This window comes from Trematomus bernacchii, unplaced genomic scaffold (assembly GCF_902827165.1).
Source record: "Trematomus bernacchii unplaced genomic scaffold, fTreBer1.1, whole genome shotgun sequence".
Lineage (NCBI taxonomy): Eukaryota > Metazoa > Chordata > Actinopteri > Perciformes > Nototheniidae > Trematomus > Trematomus bernacchii.
Genome location: NW_022987313.1, coordinates 5,373,402 through 5,396,281, shown reverse-complemented (window position 1 = coordinate 5,396,281; position 22,880 = coordinate 5,373,402). Strand labels below are relative to the sequence as shown.

The 22,880-nt window shown below is 41.3% G+C and overlaps 1 protein-coding gene across 5 annotated transcripts in view; it reads left to right on the top strand.

Moving 5' to 3' along the window:
• The window catches only part of rps6ka1 (ribosomal protein S6 kinase a, polypeptide 1), a 45,489-nt gene that overhangs the window by 12,412 nt on the left and 10,197 nt on the right, over positions 1-22,880 (top strand). Inside the window, exons 1-2 of one of the 5 annotated variants that reach the window (XM_034135796.1) lie at positions 20,049-20,176; positions 21,180-21,233. The exons of 1 other annotated variant lie outside the window; for it this stretch is intronic. In XM_034135796.1, the coding sequence (XP_033991687.1) occupies positions 20,135-20,176; positions 21,180-21,233 (96 nt within the window). In that variant the 5' untranslated portion in view covers positions 20,049-20,134. Of the gene's footprint in view, positions 1-20,048; positions 20,177-21,179; positions 21,234-22,107; positions 22,563-22,880 lie in introns of those variants that run through there. 3 more of the 5 variants (XM_034135664.1, XM_034135854.1, XM_034135580.1) reach the window with 3 other exon arrangements.

Genomic DNA, 22,880 nt, shown 5'->3' with positions numbered 1-22,880 from the left:
CTGCAAGTTAGGAATATATTCATTATGAATAAATCTGACAATTATTTTCTCCTTAAAGGTGGGGTAGGTAAGTTTGAGAAACCGGCACGAGATACACTTTTTGTTATATTCCATGGAATGCTCTTAACATCCCGATAGCAATGAATATCTTAAGTGCTTTGACAAAAAATCCATAAAAAAATGTCATCTGTGGAAGCCGTAGTACTGTAAAAAGTACGACCAATCATTTTAGCCGGGCCGGCTAAAATGACTGGATGGCCTACCTGCCTGTCAGCCTTCCATCTGTGCACAAACTTATCTCGTGCCCTCATTGGTCATGTGCGCGTTCGTGTGTGTTGGAGGACGGGCTCTGTAAGGAAGTGGCAGATTTTCTCCGGTTGTGTATTTTCAAATTCTAGCGATCTCGAGCCGGTTTCTCAAACTTACCTACCCCACCTTTAACTGTTAAGTCAATATAATGTCTAAATCTCTATTCAAAGTGCTTGCGTCTCGAACACAGTATTGTAAGATGAGCACATCGTTACATTTGAGAAGCTTGAACCAACAAATGGGTGTCACATTCGCTTGAAAAATGACAGAAACTTGCCAAGTCGTTGCACCTGTGGGAGTGAGATTGCCTTGTCAAACACGAAGGTGAGGGTTGCATATTCAAAACTTCTTAAATTGAATGTCACAAAAACTACTCCGTCATTCAACCTTGACGGAGTGTTGTTAACAATAGATCAGTATGTGGTCAATAATATGCACAGTATGCAGTTTTGCTTTGTGTGTGTTTTTGTGCTTCTGCTGGTTTGGTTCCCACACATAAACATGACCAGCCCAACCAGCCTGCAGGCAGAAGGCGGAGACGTAATGCGTTTTCCATTGATGTCACTGACATTTTTTGTACTCCCTAATGTAGATAATGACTTTTTTACTGCAGCAAGGTGCTGAGCGAGGTGTATTCACGCTTTACTGACCGAGTGACGGGAGGGCACAACGGAGGGGGGAGACGAGGGAATTGTAAAGAGCGTGTCAGGAGAGGGGAGGGGGGGGGGAACTGCATAGGAGGACTGCAGGTTTGGAGTACAGAGAGGAGAGAAAACTGTACTAGGATAGTTCTCCCTCTAGTCAGTGCACACAAACACAGTCAAACAGTTCAGCGCTTTTTGGCTGAAGAAAGGAAACTAAAAAAGAGGAAGTAGCAGAATAACTCAAGACTTCAGTCACACACTTGGGAATGATGTGTGAAGCAGATACACACACACACACACACACACACACACACACACACACACACACACTCATGTACTGTAGCTCTCTGTGAATCTTGATCCAACTTACCTCTGGCTAATCTCTGTATATCCGTGGATCAAGACACAGGCTTCCACAGGGCAGTGCATCTTTGCCATCCTGTTCAAGTGTGTGTTAATCAGAAGGAGGGCTAAGCGCTGCCTTGGTGTTGAGTGTTTCCAGGACTGATTAAATATTTACCAGTGGTGAGCGTGTAGGCAAGGATTTCAGTTTATATGACAAGCTTTTTTGACCTCTGGGCTACCGTAGAGCAGAGTAGGGTTGGCGAGTCAGGCTCAAAAGCCTCGCGGCAGGTCTTTGTGCAACCATAAGTCTCTTTGTGTGCACATGCATGTTGTAGGCATGGCAACTGCTCTCGCTTGCTTCTAGAAAACATGACCTTGCACTTGATTCATGTGGCGTTACCCACCACCTCCCCCATACTCTCTAAATACACACACACATACAGTATACCTATTCCAGAGAGGTAAAGCACTCAGTTCCTTATCTGTCAGTGTTTAACCTAGAAATCCTGGGAGGAGTTGAGATTATATTAAAGGGCTGAATGATTAAACACATTGTTACAATCTGTTGTTGTGTCAGCCACTTCTGCTAAAAAGCTTTGTGTGTTTCATTGTCATTTGGCGCACGTGATTACCATCCAGGCCCGGACTGGCCATCGGGAGGACCGGGAGGTTTCCCGATGGCCTGACGATTTTTTATTTTTGTATGTATTGTGAACGCAACACTGCACAAATGTGGGTCTGCCTCACACAGGGTGACTGTCTGTCTACATGATGTGGCCTGCCGACAGGGCCGTCCCTCCCTACAGGCTGATCACGCAGACTGCGTGGGGCCTCACATCGCGGAGGGGGCCTCACATCGCGGAGGGGTCCTCACCTCGCGGAGGGGGCCTCACCTCGCGGACGGGGCCTCACCTCGCGGATGGGGCCTTATCTTGCGGAGGGAGCCTTAACGGAGCCGCAAATGCGGCGCACCTATGTGCTTATGCGGCGCATAGTGGGGCGTGGCACGGTTGCGAGGCTCCACTAGCGCGAGGGTTCAGTGGGTCTCAAACTGTTTGGTCACCATTTATGTAAACACATATTTCCATTTGAGGTGGGAGTGATTAGTCAAATATGCATGAATAAAAATAAAAAATGTTAAATGGGTAAAAAAAGGTAAGATAAACTTGCTAAAAACTAGCTAAAACTAGTCTTTGCTGCTGCCTCAAAGAGGAGCAGGGGGGAGAGGAGGGAGACAGGAGAGGCTGATTCAGGAGCCCAGACACACTCACAACTATAAATGAACCAAAAATAAATAAATAAACAACTTTCAGTCAACTTTTTTATAGATCTGTTTCATCAGGGTGTTTCCATAGATCTAGTCTCTTTATTTTCCCCTCAAAATGCACCAGATTGATGCATTTAACTCCAAAATAAATAAAAAAATCTTACAGAGGGGGCATGCCCCCGGACCCCCCTAGAGGATTTGAGGTCCACCCCATTTAAAACATGTTCCCATGGATAGGTTCCCACATACCTTTGCACATTTTCTTTTTTTTAAATAGTAACCCCTGTCCATATGTTTATTATTGGGTAGATTTAAACTATAGGGCTATCACTATGGGCAGCAACGCTGTAAATATTCACAAATAAATCCAGCAAAATGGCACAAAAAAACCAAACTTGTAGTGGCCTGACTTATTGTCCCAGTCCGGCCCTGTTACCATCCTATTTTAAGATGAACTTGGAGATGATGCTTTAGAGGTCACATTGGTGAGGAGTTAGCCGTGCACAGCATTGCTGTAGCAGCTGCTGCTGGAACATCCAGTTTGTGCTTTTGTGCATGAGGCTTGGATTTATGAGAGGGAAACAAGTCCAATCCGCTGCTTCTTCATGAGTAGTCGTGGTTGCTACGTTACTGCCAATGTAACTAATTAAGACTGTTGAAAGTTGTCTTAGACGTAGGCTATAAATGATGGGTGGAAAAGCTAGAAAAGTAATTGGGTGCAAAAAGGACGAGGTAGACTTAAGGCTATTCCAGTCTCTTACCTTTGACAGCCAATCAATTATGGATAAACCAATGTGTCAACCTAGGTGGATAAAAGGATACCCAGTACATTTATTTTGACATTTATTTTAAAGAAATAGTTAGGAAAAACTATGAAATGCACTAATTTGCTTCTGATTAGATGTGTGCGTAAAGCCTGGAAACAGTTACTAACAGCTAGCAGGTCCCGTAGAACGCAAACTTGCTTCTGATTTTGTATGGATTAGGCAAACAAGATATTGCATGTTGATTAATTAGTTATATATTATTATAGGTATCAGTAGGCAGATTGTGTAAGCTTTGGACAGAACCAGGCAAGCTTGTCCCCCTTGTTTTTAGGCTTTGTGCTAAGCTAAGCTCACCTGCAGCTAGCTGTAGCTCAACAAACTTACAGAAGAATCCACGTGTCAGCTCTTTGTATCAATGTTCTCTTTTTAACACTCAGCAAAAAAGCCAATACTCTTATTGTGCAGAATGTCTCATGAAAGGGAATTATTCTAATGCAGGGATTACTTCCTGCTTGTCTGCTCTTGTCTCAGAGTTATGACTTTGAGGGCTTTTAATCTGCTAAATGTACTGATGTTTACTCCGATGGCCCGAGGGCAGAACGACAAAGGAGAAAGAAAATCTGATTTGTTTATTTTCTACCTTCTCAGTTGTTTCTCTATTCCGCTGTACCTCCTTCAGTCGCTCTCCTCTCTGCTTTCCTCTTGGCTGGCATCCCTGCAGGGGCTACCTCTGAATGACATCATTTTTAAGCCGCTTTACTGCTTTGCCCCTTTGGGTTTAGCCGACTAAAAGTAAGATTTATGTGAGGACAGTGCATAGGGCAGTTTTGCTGTTGAGGTGTGTGATTATTTTCCCCAAGCTCCTGCAGTAACTCATATACACACCAGGGACGATGTGTTGAATCAAATGTGTGTGTTTGTCAGCCTACATGGAGGGCCAGATAGCTGATGATTGCAAAATGCAACACATAAATCAGATTTTTTTGTGTTTAATAAATAACCTGACACTATCTGGTACTATACTCCTCAACCATCTGCAGTTCCTGTTTGCCAAGTTCCAGTAAATGCCAGGAATTGTTTGCAAACTCTGCGATGATATCACCAAACCTGTGATCCTCCATCAGTTTTATTAGTCCTGGGTCAAATAATTGATCAGAAAATTTGACTTTATCGCTTACTCTATCCCTTTTCCTCCATACCTTGAAAACATCCATATGCGAGTAACTCTAGTCATTTAAGTTGTCCAATAGGTGATCATGAATTAAACATTTGGGTGTCTGTCTGATGTGAATCACAGTGTAACAGGATATGGCTCTTAAATGGCATGCATGCCCAGAGGACAAGCATATCAAAGGTTAAATAAACATATATAAAACTTTATTGAAGGAATGATTATGAGGACAGAGGACGACTATTAAACTGTACTTCAAGCTGAACGCGCTCTCTATTGCTTTTTCCAGCTTTGCACAGCATCATCCCACATTTTCAGATCTCGGATGTATCAAACACTTCTTAGAAAACTCAACCACCATCTTGAAAAAGATCATGAAATCTTGCCAGGGGAGTAATACATAATTCCGGCATCTGCTTGGCTGTGATCCCTGTGAGCACAAGCCTGTATTAACAAGGTTTGGACACGCCTCGGAGCTCCACAGAGCTAAACACTTCACATTCCTCTGCAGGGTTAGAGGGAGGGGTTGACGGGGGAGACGGGGTTAGATGTAAAGAGAATAGAGCTGTCTGTGATTATATTACCTCCGGGTATAGTCTAACATGCACTTAATGTTTTATTGTGTAGTCAATGCACATGCTTTGGGTGTTTGTGTGTCCTACAGTGTGTGTGAGTCTCTTAGCGCATGTGTGTCCTGATCAAATATGCCATGTCCTAAGCTGTACTTCCTGTAGCCAAAATGAACCCCAACATATTGCAGCTGTTTGGATCTGTTTTTTGTCAAGCAGTGAGCTGTGTAAATCTTTTCTGTGGGCATGTGTGTGTATTCATTCCACAGGAAATGTGACTTTTATTGTACAGGGTGCAGTAGTGTGGGAAATAAAAATGTCAACTTGACATTGTAATAAAACAAATGCAGAGACTGAGATGACTTTAGTTGTACGCATCACAATGTGGCACAAGTGCACACTGTAACACTCTCTGACAGCCAGTAAGAATAGTAAGCAGCCGGGCGTGAGCTCTAGGGTTTGTGTTTTTATAGCATTGTTTGTCGGCAGCTCTTTCATTAGATCAATCAGAAGATTGAGGACATTGTATTCGATCAGGCATTGTGACAGGACACCTAGGACCCAGCTTTCAGCCACACACACACACATTGTATGAATGTTTGTTTTTGTTGGACTGCTCATCATTTTCTTGCTCCTAGATGCGTTAGAGTCTTCCTACTTCCCGCTCTAACATGACTCAGATGGTTAACAGTTCTCTGAAATGACTGGATTTGCAGGAAATGAGAGGATTACAGTATGTGCTGCACTCAAAGTGGTCAGAACATATTGCTCTTTTCTTTGTAACCCTTTCCTCCTTTGGGAGTATGCACTATAACCATCATACCTCAGCATCTACCTTCATTTCCTGGTTGTGTCATTAGCAACCAGCTAATGACCACAGAGCTGTTCACAAAAGATACACCTAAGGGCTGACATACAGCTACATTTACCATAGCTGCTACATTGGACTGCCATGTGGTAAATGCTTGTATGCTGCTCATGCTCTTTCTGCATGTCATGTATTTATTTTTGCTATGTATATAAATGTCACGTTCTTGTATGTTGTATGTGAGGGGACTGTGGATGGAAATTAGCTTAAAGCTAAAATCCGGCTCATTTACGCTTGTAAGCATTGTTTTGTTTTAAAGTGTTCATCGATGTGCACTGTTCCGGTTCAAATAAACGATTACATTTAAATCACAATTGTTACTAATAACTGTTTAAAGAGTATGGCGTTTGCAGTTTTATCACTATATACTGACTATAAATGTTGGTGTTTGCATAGCAATAAACCAGGCTTACATGGCATTCCTGCTGTTTTCGACTTCCTATATATTTCCCATATGTCCATATAAAACATGTACATAAACTTGGTGCATACGCTAATAATTAACCATACATGCTTGACAACACACCTTTTATTAAACCTGATTTTCACTTATCTGTCAGTATTCATCGTGGCCCATCTATCTTGCAGAGAGAGTAATTGTACAGATTGGGCACCTACAAATAAGATTGGTCCTATCGGAGTGACTCATAGGGACCCATGGGGACCCTCTCTCTCTCCACTTTTCACCTCTTTGTTGGAAATCTGTCACATTATGAGCAGAGGTCTTGAGGAGATTACAGGTTAATAGACCCCGATGTCATTTGAGGTCACAGGAGTTACCGGGTTGTGTCAGGCTGGATAAAGTGAACACGCAGCAGAGAGAACACCCTCAGGGTTGTCTGTTGAAGAAATAATTCACAGTTGTTGTATTTCTCGTCACTGGAAAGGGTTAAGATCGCTCTATGCTAACCTCTGCCTCCAAAACAAATTATAGTGATGCTCTTAGGACGGAAATTGCATTGAAATTGGAAACCTCATACTGTGTCCTTCTGTGGGGTTTTTTTAGGTCAGAAAATCAATACGGTCCCTAGAGATTTATGCTTTCTGTCATCTTGTTGGCAAGGTCCCAGAACTAAGCAGCCAGTGTTTTATTACATACAGTGATTATGCACAGCTATATATTATGTGGCTGAAAAGCATAATGATACTATGCTGTTTCTGGTATTGTACTATACATACAAATATATATATATATTTTTTAAGATGACGTATGATATAATTAGGGGTGTCAGGATACCATAAATGTTGTAGTCGATACTATTACAGCAATTCAACAATACCCAACTCATAACCCAGTTAAAAACAACACAATAAATCCCATGTACTTCAAAACACTATTGTTTAGATTTATTTGCATCCTTATTTAAGTTAAGATGTTAAAGGGCCCATGTCATGGCCATTTCCACTGATCATAATTACATTGTTGAGGTATACTAAAATAGATTTATACTGAGCAATTTTCCAAACTCACATTGGTTTCGCATACAGCATCTCTGTCAAGCATGTGTATTCAGCAGTATTCACTTTCTCCACTAAACGACTCGTTGGAGCTCTTGCCCCCCCCTCCCTGTGAGCCTAGTGTGCTCCGATTGGTCAGCTCGGCCACTCGTTCTGATTAGTCAACCACCAGAGAGGCTGCGCCCATGTCAGTGCTTTTCCCGGCTGCTCTCAGCGTAACATCAGTCTTATCATGGCGTCGGTACAGCGGTATATTTTATATACATATATATTTTTAACTGTTGTTATAGAAGAGTGTGACGGCCCCAGGGCCTTTGTCTTACGATGGGGTGGAGCTGAAGAGGCTAATCAGCACGATCACGGACACCTCCGGACACAGTCTCTCTCCAAAGCGGCTGCAGGAAGACTAACTCTGCGATCCTCTCAACCACCTGTCTCTGCATTTACCACAATAAATGTGCCGTGGTTTTGTAAACTCGTGTATGTCTCCTTGTCTTTCCGTTGTGGCCTACGAGCTACTCTCATAACAAAGAGTAAGTTATTTTTACCCGTTATAAACTACTACTGTTTGATGAGAAATCAAATCATGGTTTGCTATATATGAATTCAGGGAAGAAAGGATAGGCCTACTAAGTATTTCCATTAAACTTTATTTTTAGAAATGTACAAAATGAACATAAATATACATATATACACGGTATATCATCCATTCCTCCTCCTCGCATCTTGCCTGCGCACAGTCGGTGCGGTGCCTTTTAGCACCCTCAGTAGTAGTAGAATCCCTTCCCCGTCATGGATTGTCCGCCAGGATCTGGCTGGACGAAATCAAATGCAAATCACAAAATATTAGAGAAACTTAGTTGTTTTAGATTCGTTAGTAGTAGTTGTGTAATGAACAGCTTGCCTGCTAATATGCTAACCTAGCTTTGTTTACCTTGGTAGCTAACACGATATGAACGTTAGCTTGGAGGAAAGGCAACTATAATGCAGTGTAATAAAACTACTATGAACAAAAGCTAGTGGTTCATATTAGGCTAGCAATAACGTGTTTATAATTGCAATCGTATACGGGTATTCTGCTACGTTCGGTCATACAATGTAACTTGCATGAATACATTGTTTTGCGCTAGCATACAGCTAGCCTCGTTAGCTACATGCAGTATATGTACGGTCACAATGTACGGTAAATCACAGTACAGTATACTGTATGAGTATTCCGTGTGTGTGACTGCAGACATTCTCCTGCCATGACAAACATGTAAGGCCATCTGCTGACATTGTAGTTGATATATTTAAACGCTAGCAACGTAGCATCACAAAAATGTTTTTCTGACCAAAACTAGCTCTAGCTCCGTGTGTTAGATCGCTACGCCAGCTATAATGTAATTACGTTTCGCGACTGACCGGCAAATCACCCGGAGTATACTGTCAATAGGTATTTTGTGTGTGAATGCAGACATTCTCCTGCTATGAGATACATGTATGCAAGGCCATCTGCTGATATTAGAGTTGATATATGGAAACTCTAGCAACTTAGTTAGCACAGTTAGCACTGTGTCAATGGCTTAGCAGTCCAACACAGTTTACACATTTAAACAGTCTTGTTTGATAAATACACAAATAACAATGCAAACTTACAGGTTGTATACCCAGATCTTCCCCTGCTCCAAACGGTCCAAACAAGCTGTGCATATCCGGCCTCAAACTGGGCAATGTTTTGGAAGCTTTCGTCTGAAATGCCGGTTCTTCGAACCTCTGGAGGAGGAACACGCCGCTGCTGGTGTGGCCATAGCTCTTCGGGATTGGTCCATTTCGTTCCGGGTACCGCATGACATCAGGCAGTACCCGGAACTAAATGGAAGACTCAAATGGGCAGTGACGTATCTCCAACGAGGCGTTTTGGGGAGGTATTTTCTGTGTTAGAGTTTTACTCGCTACAGGGTGTACTTTGAGGGTTTTGACTCTGCACACCGTTTACATGCATAAAAACCTTCATAACACACAAGGGGACGGGTAATAACCGGAAAAGCATGACATGGGAGCTTTAAACGGGTCGTAATTCTGTAACATATTTTATATTGATGGGAAATCATCTTCGATCAACTGTTTGGTATTTATTCAAGTTTCTTGTTTAAATTAGGTAGTTTCATTCAGAGTTGTAAAAAAAAAATCTGCTTAAACTAATTAAGGATCTTATGCCACTACGGCAAGAAACCGGCACTAATGAAGAGGGTAATGGCTGTGATAAATGTGATGATAGCAATCTGAGTGAAGTATTAATTACACTTGTGTATCACTTTCATGCTTGAGAGCAGACTGTTGGCATGTTAAATATATATACATCACGTTATAACAAGAGCACTAGGACTTGACATACGGGGTGAAAAGTATAGTAAGGATAAAAGTGTTTGTTGAAGCCAAGTGCCATCTTTTTGTGAATCGTCAAGCTGAAGTTCTCCCTGAAGTTCTGCCAACTTTGTACCGCACAAAAGAACCACATCCTGAAATTCAATATTACATTTAAAGAGATAGTGTTTGTGTGTTTTTAAAAGCTGCCAAATGCTTTCTAAAGAAGAGGAGCCAGGATTTAAAGTGTCCTGCCCTTCAAAACAAGTCATGTGTATGAGGAAAGAGAGGTTAAATAGACACGATTATGAATCAAGGATTGGTAAGTCAATGTGCTTTATTTGTTTGAATATTTACTCCTCATTCATACCTAATCCATGGACTAAGTGCTTTATTTGTGAGTTAAGCGCATGAAGATTTTCTCTTTGTGCAGCAACCGGTATAAACGTGTTTAACAGGGCCTATGCAAAATCTATCACCCATGAATGAGGAGTAAATATTCAAACAAAAAAACATTCAATAAAATAAAATATTCAAACAAAAAAACCCAACCAAAATGGACGTTTCTCTCTTAAATGTAGAAGGATGTTTTGCATAGAGAGGTACTGTTGATCTGAAGTGTACCGCCTCCCCTGAAGTTAATTACAGTCCTTCCTCACAGCATCTGTGCAGCAGCAGAAGACATTTAAACTGCTGAAAAGCCTCGTAAGTGATGGGCAATGATCTGGTCTAAATTGTGATTTAGTAAAAGCATAATTGACAACTCGCTGACTATATTTCCATTCTGTAGGAAAAGCCCTTTTTGTTTTTAAACACAAAAGTATCTTTTTAATTGGAATTCTCTATACTGTAAATACACATTTTCTTCTATATTGAATATGTTCATGTTCCTTTGGTCATTTTGTGGCATCACCATTTTTTCATTGTTTTTTAGAGTTGTTTTCTTATGCTGTATGACTATTATATACATTACAATATATCAATCTTTAGACAACAAAAAACACTTCTTTGGTGATCTTTATGAAATGTATATGAACAAGACCTGAAAGTAGGAGTTGATTCAAGTACATTGACAGGAAATGATTGTGCGGCTATTTTAATAATCCATGAAGTTGATACAAAAAATGCCATAACACAAAGTCCATTTTGGGCAACTGAATATGTTTTTGTTTCGGCCTGTTTGTCAAAAAGAGAAACAGGAAATCTGAAGACTAATTGACAATCAAGAAAATAATGAACACATTTATATTATACTCAGCTACAGCACTTTAGTTGCCACCTTATTTTTTAGCCTTAGAACATATGACATTGCTTTAACACATCAACCTGCTACCAAAAATGGCAATGACAACATGTCATTTCAATCATGACGACCTGAAATGTTGAGTCTACCAACGTGTGCGTCGACACTTGACCTTAATACATCCACTGGGTGTTTCTCAATGTCAAGGACGCGTCCTTGGTAGGACATGTCTTCCGAGTCAGGTCCTTCAGAAGCGAGGCAAGAATCCTTCCTAGCCTCGGAAAACGAAGAATGGTGGAACAGGCTAACAGGTGTGCGTCGTATGCGAGGCCCCGCCTTAAATGGAGCGCGATGTCCGCCAAAGATTTTGGAAATTGGTCCGTGCGCAAAGCATTGTGGGGATTTTAAGACCGCAGAGGATACACGAAGGACGCCGGCCTCGGTAGAATTCCAAGGATCCTGGACATTGGAACAGTCCTTCGGCGGGACTCGATGACGTAGCATCCTTGAAATAGTGGCTCTGGAGGAGCCTTCTTCGACATTGAGAAACACCCACTGTGTCTCTTTTTCTTTTCCATTTGGTTTATGGCGTCATTTTTTCCCACCTCTGCCTCTCAATTTACTTGCATCACACATGACAATGGGATTGAGTGTGTCCGTTTCGGCAGCAGTGATGGCTGACTAATTGTATTATTTTGCTGACGAGGAACAACCAGACTTGCAATTTGTATCCATTAATTCTTGTTTTATCAGATGATTAAACCATAGCGGTTACATGAAGTGGAAACAGCCGCGTAGATTGTGTCAAAGTGCCGCATTGAGAGGACTCTGGTGTCCCAGCTGGACTTACAGTGACGTTAGGGAGGGAACCCTAATGACGCACACACTTACGGACATAGACGCACACATACACACACCTCCTAAATGAGAAAAGGCACTGAGGCTTGAAGATGCCCTCTTTCATGCTCTCCCTCTCACTGCCCCCCATCATTTTACTCAGTACATTCAAGTGCAGCATCCTCTTCTTCTCTTCCTCTCCCCTCTTATCTTCCATCATACTGCACCTCCTTAAAGTCTAATACATCATCATGTCTTGTAGTCCAGATAAGCCCGGTTATTTAACGATTTATTAAGCATGTGTCCTTGGCCCGTTCTACCCTGTTCGCTTTTGTTCTTTAAAGTTTCTGCACCAAACTTTTCAAATCTTTTTCTTGTGAAGTATAGACACTTAAAAGCGAGGACAGCCTTAAATCAAACCAGACTGATCGACTCTTTGTCACATCCTGAATGTTGTTTCTGCAAGGTCATACAATGTCTTGCAAAAAATATGTTTGGCATTGTGATTCCTGACTGAATAGCTTTAGGTGAATAGTCTGAGCCGCATTTGGTTTGTCAGTTATGAATAAACGACTTTTAGTTTTCCTATTTCTGCATGGCAAGTTAGTCAGTTAGTGTCGGATGGAAAATCATCTTCATTACCAAAGCTAGATGGACTTTGCTCTGGCACACACATACACACACAAACTCACACACTCTTATGGTTCAATACAAACAAAAAGTGCAACCACACCATGATTCATGTGTTTTTAGGTGTGAGTCATAGAGTTGGGTTCATGCGGCAAGTTAATCTAGCATCTCCGGGAGGTTTACACGCAAATTAAAAAGGCTACTTATTCTTTGCAGTAGCTAACAGACCTTGTTATGATTGCCTCTGTTGGCCCTGGAGGGGTGTGTGGTGTGTGGTGTGTGTGTGCAGTTGTGCTTGGAGGAAGTAAATCACTGATTGTTTGTGAGGTTTCAGTGTGTTTTTGTAGAGTGTGTGTGTGTGTTTGATTGAAGTGACTGTCAAGTGGATATCCTCTAATCTGAGTTTGCCATCACCAGAAACTAACGTTAATGGCAATGGCAGTTTAGGTGACCTGATGTACTGGTTGACACACACACACATACACACACATACAGTACACACACACACGGATGGTTTACAGCCCAATTACCCAGCCTGCCTTTGTGCTACAACGGGGTTTTAAATCTTTGGATTCTGCTGTACACAATATAACCTCTGTTGCTCCTTCCTCTTGCCCATCAACCACAGATTCACCTCTGTGTCTCTGTTTCCATGGGATGCTAAACCATCTTTCTTTTTGTCCATTAAGAGTTTTCTGACTAGCTCAATATCATCTATTGTGCTGCAAGCAATCATTAAATGCAGATTCAGGGGTATAAAGGCATATTGTTGGTGCTTTTGGCCAAAATGTATATTTTTCATGATAACTTTGTACTCTGCAAAGTCGAGGCTTGAATCTGGACACACAGCAACATTGCTCAAACGAAGACCAACATGGCAAGAAAGACGAACAATGAGAAAAGCACACAGATTGTAAACATGCCAACAGTTAAATTAATTTATACGGGGATCCCAAACATTTCTCTATGGATGGTTTTTATAATACCACTCTGTGTTTGTGGTCTTGACACTGATGTTTGGATTTTATAACGCATACAGTACGGACCATTGTTATGTTATATTCCCTAACTCCTCGAAAAAGTTGTTCACACTCTCAGCAAATGCAGATTGAGTAGCTAATTGTGTGAGGATGTACCGATTATCATGTGACTAACTTGTTGTTGCTGGCATGGTGGGGAGTAATGAGGGAAGATGAAGCACAAATATGTTGTAAAGCTTTGTTTTGTTTTAGCTTATTTCACCAAGGAGCATAAGGCATCAGGCTAACCTGAGAAACTGGTTATAACCTGAATGATTGTCCTCTTGTGAAGTTCATCCTTCAATATTTGGCTCACAGTGTATCTGGATCAAAAGTGTTTGAAAAGAAGAAGAATAATTCATTGGCTAATATAATGTTATATAGCATTCAAATATCAAAATTGTGCTAAAGAATCGAGTATTAGTTCATCTCAGCACTAAACTTGGTGAGCACTGTCGTTATACCAGTATAGATTGATGGTTGAAATGACAAAAAAACTATCTACGTTAGATATCATTATTTTTTCACAGTGCCATATAATGTGTGTAATAGTGTGTGATGCCAGTCTGATGTAGAATTATGACTGAAACGCTCATAGGACAAAACCAAAGAGGGATTTTGTGAATGTGGCGGGACTGTGCACTTTCAGTCCAAATGTCAGAGTGCTTTATCATGCAGGAACAGACTACAGTACACACCTAGCAGACTTGAACCAGATGCCCCTCCGACTTATGATCCATCCATCTATTCACTTCATCCCCTCCTCCATCCATTCATGGCTGCTATGGGCCTAGTTGTCATGGTTACTGTGTCCTTGCCGTCGCTAAGCCCTAATTGCGACTTGTGCCGCAAGGAAGAAAATGGTTTATGATAGCACATATACAGTACACACAGGGGCAAAACAAACACTCACTCATCAGCAGTCCTCTTGTAAGGGATATTCATTCATATATCTTATCACACACACACACACACACACATGTACAGTAGTGATTACACTAGCCTACTCTGACAGGGAGTCGGCCCCATGTATTATCCAGTGTGTGTGTGTGCATTGTCTTATAGATAAGTCAGTATTCTGAAACCTTTAAAGGTCATCATCATTTATTACTGAGATAAATATTAATGTAACACGGGCGGCTTGTAGCTGTACTTCAAAGCGTCGTCTCAAACGCTTCCGATCAGAAAATTGCTTTCTGAGTGTATGGCCTTGCTTCTTGTATCATCTCTTTTCTTGCAAAAAGGATGCTTGGAGTTGGAGACAGACACAGTTGCCATAGTTTCCCGCTTCTCCCTCTCAGGGTCGATTAAGGAAAATGTACCAAGCAGTTACTCTCATCTTTTAAAGTTTTCATTAATATGGATGCTGATGGTGTTATCTCTTATCTGCCCTTTCTTCTTCTCTCTTGATTTAATAAAAACCTTTGCCTTCTTTTCTCTCTCCATCCATCTCCCTAGATCTGTTTCTCTCTCTCAGCAGTTTTTGGCATTGCCCCAGGAGCATTTAACCTTTGGCCTTGGTTACCATGGCAGCAGTGTCATATGCAGAACAGGAAATGCAATGTTTCATCAACAACAACGTTTTTCATAGTCAATTTATTGACAAATGAAAACGACACAGATCTGTTTTCCTCCTAGATAAAGCCATTCATATTTTGGCATCTCTGTGTATTACTGGCACCTGAATGTTAACAATTAATTGACCCTTTCTGGGCGTCAGGATGGATTTTATTAACACTTGTTTTAACAGAGTTGGCCATGACCAAAGGCAGGGCTCCAAGTTTTCACCAGCCAAATACTTGTTGTCCCTGCTGGCCGCATCTGTCATATTTCCAGCAGCTTTGGCGAGTGGACAAGTCATTTTTCACTTCTGAACTCTCTTTAGCAGCAGCCGCATATTAACTCCCTCCGCTCATCGTTGTAGTTTGACGGCCCCCAACTTCACTTATCAGCTGTCACACCACCTTATTGAAGCCCCAGCAGGCAGTTGTGTGGGGATTACAAGCTTTGAATAACCCTGTTATAGTGACAGACACAGATAATGACTTGCTGGTGAACATAGTTGAGCATTTGGCAGCTAATGAGCCAGATATTTTCCTCGGGAGATGGTGGAGATCAAACTCAGGGCTTAAAACATGGAGGAACATTGGCAAGTTAACTTTTACATGTTCATGTTTATCAATTCCAATCTATCGTTCACCCTAAAATGCATATTACATCGGGATCTAGCACCAATAACAAACCAAAACAACTTTTACAGCACTGATTAGACGGTTACACGTTTGCCTTTTAATGGTGAAGTGTGAAGAACAGGAAGGGTTAGTTCCACTTATCTGGCCTCAGTGGAGAATAATGACGGCTCGGCTGCCTGGGTGGTTAAATATTTGCCACAAATGTCTTCATCTCAAGTGTTGCAGTCAGTGGAGTTAATATATAAAAAAGTCTGGATGTGTTAGGAACTAGGCACAAGGTTATGAATAGTATTAAAGACAACAAGTTAGGAAAAAGGCCTACGCCAGTGTTTTGATGTATGCCCACGTGTGTTTGTGAGTGGGGGCATTTGGCAAGAGCTTTGGTCGATATTTAAAGAAAGTGAACAACCATGAGAGGGAGGAAGCAGGAAGTATTTACGAGATATGAAGGTGCTATTATTGGCTGGTGTGAGGAGTTAGAGCTGTGTGAGTGGGAAAGGTTACATGATGATAGAGAAATTAGAGATGGGTGACGGAAAGAGAATTGCTCATGTGATGTGTTTGTTTTCTGGTCTATGGGTTGTACTCACTGTGTAAATGCAGGTCTTGCTCTGTATTCCATGCATGGTGATGTAGAGTGCTCTACATTTTCACTGCAGTCAGCCAGCTCAGCTTTAACTATGATGACATCATTGTTTATATTAACAGCACCCACTCTTTCCTCTCTTCCTCTCCCTCATCCCTCTCTCTTTTGTTCCCTTTTACCCCCTCATGCCATTTTTGTCCCTCTTGTACTTATTTATTTATTGACCATCGCTGCTGCTGTGGATATTACAACAGTCCATTACAGCCTGTGGCCTGGCGCTGAACGGCCTATCATCTTACCGTTATCTTTGCTGGTGATATTAATAGTACAGATAACAGCAAAGGATTTCCTGTAGCATCCATGCTAATCCTGTCACTTCCTCATAACTTTGTCTATAACATTTGATATCAAATCTATGCCAAGATTTCCTACTCGCTAAACATTTGCTGGTGTCATTCAATGATTAGTGTATTAGTCAGCTTGGTCAGTGTAGTGTTTATATTTATTGTGAATCGAGTGTTTTTCTTAAACAAATCTGGAGTTTTTTTATGACTTGGTGTATTGTAGTGCATCGATGCTATGATTGTAAATAGATACACAGATGGTCTGCTAAACAAGGATGGGTATTAATCACAGCCCTGCCCTCCAATCCACCAAAGGTTCAAAGATCAACACATGTTACCTCTAGGCTCAGGCCGTATCAATGTGCTTGGAATACGAGCGTATTTAGAAATACCGAATGTATGGTTTTCAATATTGTCAAAAATGCAGACGCTTTCTTCCTAATAAACTAACACCAAGATGCTGGATTAAGGTGATGCATTGTAGTGTACAGAATGAGCTACCAGAAATCAGTTTCTACTGGTCAAAAGGGCACCTCAGCTGAGATAGATGGTGACTGTGAGTGGTAGGAATGACAATATTTTCGGTTTAGTCCCTATGAAATTGGCGAGCAGAATTCTTCCAACTACAAAAGCAGTTTATTATCCACATGATTTAATGTAACTGCATGTCTACCACCACCACATCAACTCCACTTCATCCCACTGATGTGTAATTAAAAAAACCTTTGACTTAAACCATTTACCAAACTATATACTCTTTAAAAAAGATTATTCTGTTGTTGTGATGTAATGTACTAAAAGGAGAACTGATTGCTCATTGTCTAAGTGTCTCTCATACTCAAGTCACACGTGTCATTTTAATACAATGTAATATACATTTAGTTGAAGCTTCTCTCATCTCATCTGAGGCTAATACACAGATAACCATCTTGAGTAGTGAGGGGTGATTACTACAGGTCTTAGCCAGCCTGAATCTTGACCTGAACTTTCTTTGTTCTCCATTGGTCTCATCTTTTATGATGGCCTATTAAATCAGTTCTCATTCTTTCTGCCCCACACTAAGCTACTATTAAGGCACCATGATGTCTTAGGATTGCTCTGGGAATGGTTAAATGTCCATCTGCAGCACTGCTTCTACCCACTCCTTCCTTCTCTCCCTCCATCTCTTCCTTTAGGAACTTGTCATCTGTGGCTGACAGGAAATAAACTGTCCGAAGGAGTTAGCTCTGCCCTCTGAAATGTGGCCAGTTTCTTTGGTACCTGCCTTCAGAGTTAATAAAGGGGTAGAGAGGACAGAGTTCCAGACAAAAACAAAGAGACATTCCTGCCTCGCCCTGACAGATTTCCGTACAAAGACGCATTTGTATGGACAATCACATACACACACCCTTTTTTAATCAGCTCAACATTCTTACATCTCTGCATACAGAGCTGTAGACACTCATTTCTCTGTTCAAGCTACCTGTTTCTAACATTATCATCTCTCACAACCTAAAAAATCTCAAACGATTCTGTTATTTTCTCTTATACATTACTCTCTATAGGGTGTTTAGTGTAAAAGGGATAGTAAAACGGTTATAAATGATTGTTAGTGTATCCAAGGGTTAAAAAAAAACACAACCTAGACCACATTTACTTGGGGCAACCAGGCCATCCCCTCGAAAAAAGGTGCTTTAATCTGCATTTGTTTTTTAAGCAGTCAGCGGTTCTAAATGTTAATAAGCATGAGTCCATTAGTGAGGTCTGGTGAGAGCTAAAAAGACAAAGTAAGTGTCATTCTGGAGGAGGTAGAACTTCAGAGTACCTTTTGTACTGTATTTTTCCTGTGTGTGCACTCGGACGGACAAAGTCTAGTGTAGGATATTTGTTTTCATAGTAATGAGACTGAGACACGGTTGGTTGGATGGATTGTTTAGACTACTGTCTCCTCCATGTTCACTAGTCATTTTTGCTGTCTCCACTCTGGACTTTCTCACTTTTCCTCCACCTCTGAGCTGTCATGCTCTTGAAAACGTCCAGGTGCTCCTCCGGTCTCATTTTCCAGGAAAAAGGAGAGGCTACAGTGAGACACGCACTGTAATTGTCTTATATATCCTTTATTTAACCAGGTAAAAGACTCATTGAGATTAAAATCTCTTTTCCAAGAGTGACCTGGCCAAGCAGGGCAGCATGAACGAAGTTACAACAGATAAAACACAGACAAGACAGGCAGACAAATACAGCTGTAAAACACAAATAAAATGGCACATTAGCCAGTCAAAATGCGAAATAAAACAAACTATTAAAAATCATTAAAAACTGGCAAAATGTAAAACGATTTTTGGATATACGAGCACTCACATCTACCAATGGTGTCGTGTTCTCTGTCCTTTAAGATGGACCTGAATTCTCCCATAGTGATTAAATCTGAGAGTTTCAGCATCTTGTCTTTTTCAGCTGGCTCGCAGCCTGAATGAGATTTTTTTCTTTCTACTCTTCATGCCAATATACAGCGCTTCCTCCCTCCCTCTTTATGTATGTATTTCACTTTTTTCACATCTAGTCTTCTAAACCTTAGGGTCATAGAAAGCTGGTGTACTGCTTTATTTGACAAAGAATGTTAGTTAAATGTCTAAACCTGTGCAGCCTTTGTTGTGTTTGGACAGGTTTCAAACAGCAGGATAGCCTCTATCACCCCTGCATGCTCCCCCTCTGTCCCTCTTTGTGTCCATCATGCTGTAATTAATGTCAAACCCAACAGTGTGTTCTGGAGGAGGCGTGGGCTAACATGGTTAACATGCCCTTACTTGGCTATAGCTCCTATCTCAGGGCCCCTTTTTTGGAGCACTGGCCTGGCTGTAGACCTGTACTGGCCCCTTGTGTTTATCAAAGACCATTACACCACATCTGTCTGTCACAAGGCAGCTACATCTTCTTTGGAGCTGTCAAAAATACCCAAGTTATTGGAGTTGCAACGCAAGCTCTTACTTTAATGACAACCAATGCTTTTATTTAGCCAGAACCGAGTCCCAAGTCATTTTCAATCTTCAAACTTGATTTTCATTCTCTCTGAAGTCTCTGATTCTTGACGAGCATTATTTTAGCATGCAATCAATTTCCTCCCGTTCTCTGGGAACTCGGATTGTGTAATCAGAAAGAGTGCCTAATTATACAAAGTGAAGCTCTCTTTTATTTAACATCACATAAACATGCCTAAAGTAGTTGAGTAGACTTGTCTGGAACTGTTACTGCCACAGAGTCTTTACCAACCCCCCCCCCCCAGCCAAAGCTGCGTTTGATTCCCAATGAGAATATGCTTTCCAAGAGCCTGCAGCTCTAAGATCATATCATCCCATCTCTATCCAAACCCACTCTGTCTGCTGCTCATATCCATTTTCATAGCTTTACTTAACTTCCTATTTCTGTGTGTGCAAATTGTATCAGTCATTGTGGTATTGCATACAGAAGGTGTTGGCTAACTGAGACACAGAGGCTGTTAATTTGTTAAAACCGTGAGTGTCACACATCTACTGACACTAGTGACATGGAAATATCTGGACATGTGGAGGCTCATATTTCGCACCAAAACCCGCACAAGAGAGGCAAGTGGCAGCTTGAGTTCGTGTTTGTTTGTCATTAACCTCTAGTCGATGTGAAGTGAGTGTCTTTGTGAGTGTGGGTGGTGCCGGGGGGGTTGCATGTGTTGAGGATTGGAGACTTGACCGAGGCTTCATGCAGCTGTGTGTGTGTGTGTGTGTGTGTGTGTGTGTGTGTGGTGGGGTATTTTAGGAGCAGAGGAAGGGGTTTTGTTTGTGAGGGTGGATGTGAAGCTGAGCTGCCATCTTATCAGCTGTGAAGTGCAAGGAAATGCAGGAGGATGTATTTATCCTTCACCTCCTCTAACCCTAAAACACCTTGTAAATAATTACGTTTGACGGCACATTGTAACCTAAACTTCTTTCCTTGTATTCTACATGTGCTATCAATTAGCAAAGCAGTGCTAATCCATAAAAACACTTTCTGTTTCAGACAGTTAGTGTTTATCCTGTGCGTTGTTGCACTAAATAATCATATAGACAAAATGAAATGCAAACGTCCAAATACAAATCTGTTTAAAGCAGAAAAAGACCTTTTGCACTATGTTCAATTACTTTTTAAACTGTAAAATAAGCCCAGAGGGTCTTCACTAGCTCATTTAATCACTTCTACATTTGAGATATTGCCAGTACCTTTTCAATCGTGATCAGTCGGATAACATTGGGGATATTTAAAGCGTATCTGAGCAGCAGTTACTGCTAGCAGATACATGTTTAAATGATCGAGAAGGAAGGAAGCGAGATTCAGTTCAAGAAATGAGGAAGTGAGAACTAGGAGTGGAGAGAAGCTTCCTGTCACTTGTGTGGCTACCATCACCATCCGACCCGTTGCTAACCTCTTGTGTGAATGTTTGTTTTGAATGTGATGCCTGCAAGAATACTTGTGCATTCATGTCAAGTAAATCTGTATTATCTATAGTTTATTTTTATATTTAAATGTACTTAAAGCACTTATTATTTTTGTAACCTACGTTTGTTAACCTCCAACACAACAATCCTCCCCTCCCAGAAAGATTCTCATATCACCTGGAAAGAGAGGGACTTTGCCAATATTAGAAATCAGGTAAGTTCTGGTCATATCTCCTGTACAGCTGCATTATATTCAATCTGCAGCTCCTCTTCTGCTAAGCAAGCACACTCAGGCTTAATGTTGCTCACATCTAGTAACATGTTATCCACTTCAGGCTTAAACACTTTTGCCTTTTTTGTCTCCGCCCTCTGAAACTTCAATTCCAAAATGTTCAAGCCACCCTCTTCTTAGTTTGCAATGACGTGACGTAGCTCTGCTAACAGCTCGATTATGATACTGTTTGGTTAAGAGAGAGGTTGACTCATGCACTGTCCAGCAGCTTATTCTCTGTTGTTCGAGTGGTATTGCTGCACAAAGAGCAATAAAGTGAAATATTTGGGGGGGGAAAGTAAATGAGAGGGCACTTAAGGACTAGTGCAAGCTTTTTTTAAGGGGCAGGATAAGCAGAAAGGGGAAAGAGGGACATGCCTTTCCACAGACCGGAAAATATCTCTCATCCGCAGGCAGTGAGTCGTCTGAATCGTCCTAACACATACAGTAGAGGTGAAAGCTCATAGTCTTTCCTCTAGCTTCTACTCTATTGCATTGTGGGTAAAAGCATGTAGCTTTGAGTAAAAGGTATTCACCACAAAAAAAACAGAGCCAGGTTAAATCAACACAGATTCACAGTTAATGCCACTGTAACATGTGAGTACTTTTTATATGTGCAGCAGAAAGACACAACCATATTTCCATATTCTTTATCTTGTTTCTCTATTGTTTCAATTTTAAATCCACTCTCTTCCTCTCTCTCTTTACCTAAAATGCTATCTCTCTCGCTTACCCGCAGATGTGTGTGTGTGTGTGTGGGAGACTTTTTTTGGGTGCAGGACTGTGAGAATAAGAGCAGGCTCTTCCTTCCTGCCCGCTTTTGGTTCCAGTTCACTTCAGCTGTAGTCAGTCACTGAGGACACACAGGGCTCATCAGACCAGCACAGAGCAATGGAGAGAGGGAGGACAGTAGAGATAATAACAGAGAAGATGAAGAGTTGATTATACTTGAGCAGAAGGCTGCTTCTGAGGAAATAGATAAAGGAAAGAGGCCAAGAGATTTTTTCATGTGCACTTAATGTACACAGAGCTAATCAAATGTGACTAAAGTTAGACAGTTAGTGGAAATGGGTAGGAAGATGATGCGGAGGTTTTGGCAATGCTGAGATGGAAAAGGACAAGAGCAAGTTCGCCTACATGACCCGCTTTCTGACCTTCCACCTTTCCAAAAAGAACAAAGCCTTGGCTGGCAGCCCTCCGAACTGTAACAGATCAACAGCTGCACCAGGCAACAGCCCTGACACTTTACCTGCAGAGAGGAACCACTGGACGGTAAAGTGATACCTACTTGTGTTGGCATCTTGATTAACTCTAAGTACTCTCAAGAGAGTTGTTAATGTCATTTTTAAATAAACGAGGGTGGAAGAGTGATGTGTTAAAGCTGCAAAGTGGAAACGCGGATCAGTGCTTGTTGTTCTATGGTGGTTTAGAAACAAGGTGCAGCTGAGAGCTTGCATGTTCAAAAACCAACTCTGGTTTCCTGTTGTCAAATAAAATCCTATGGTGGCCTGTGGTTTCGGCTGCTTACAGTGAATTGTTAAAACTTTAGAATGTTAGGATTTGTCAGTCCTTTTTTTATTTGTAGGTACT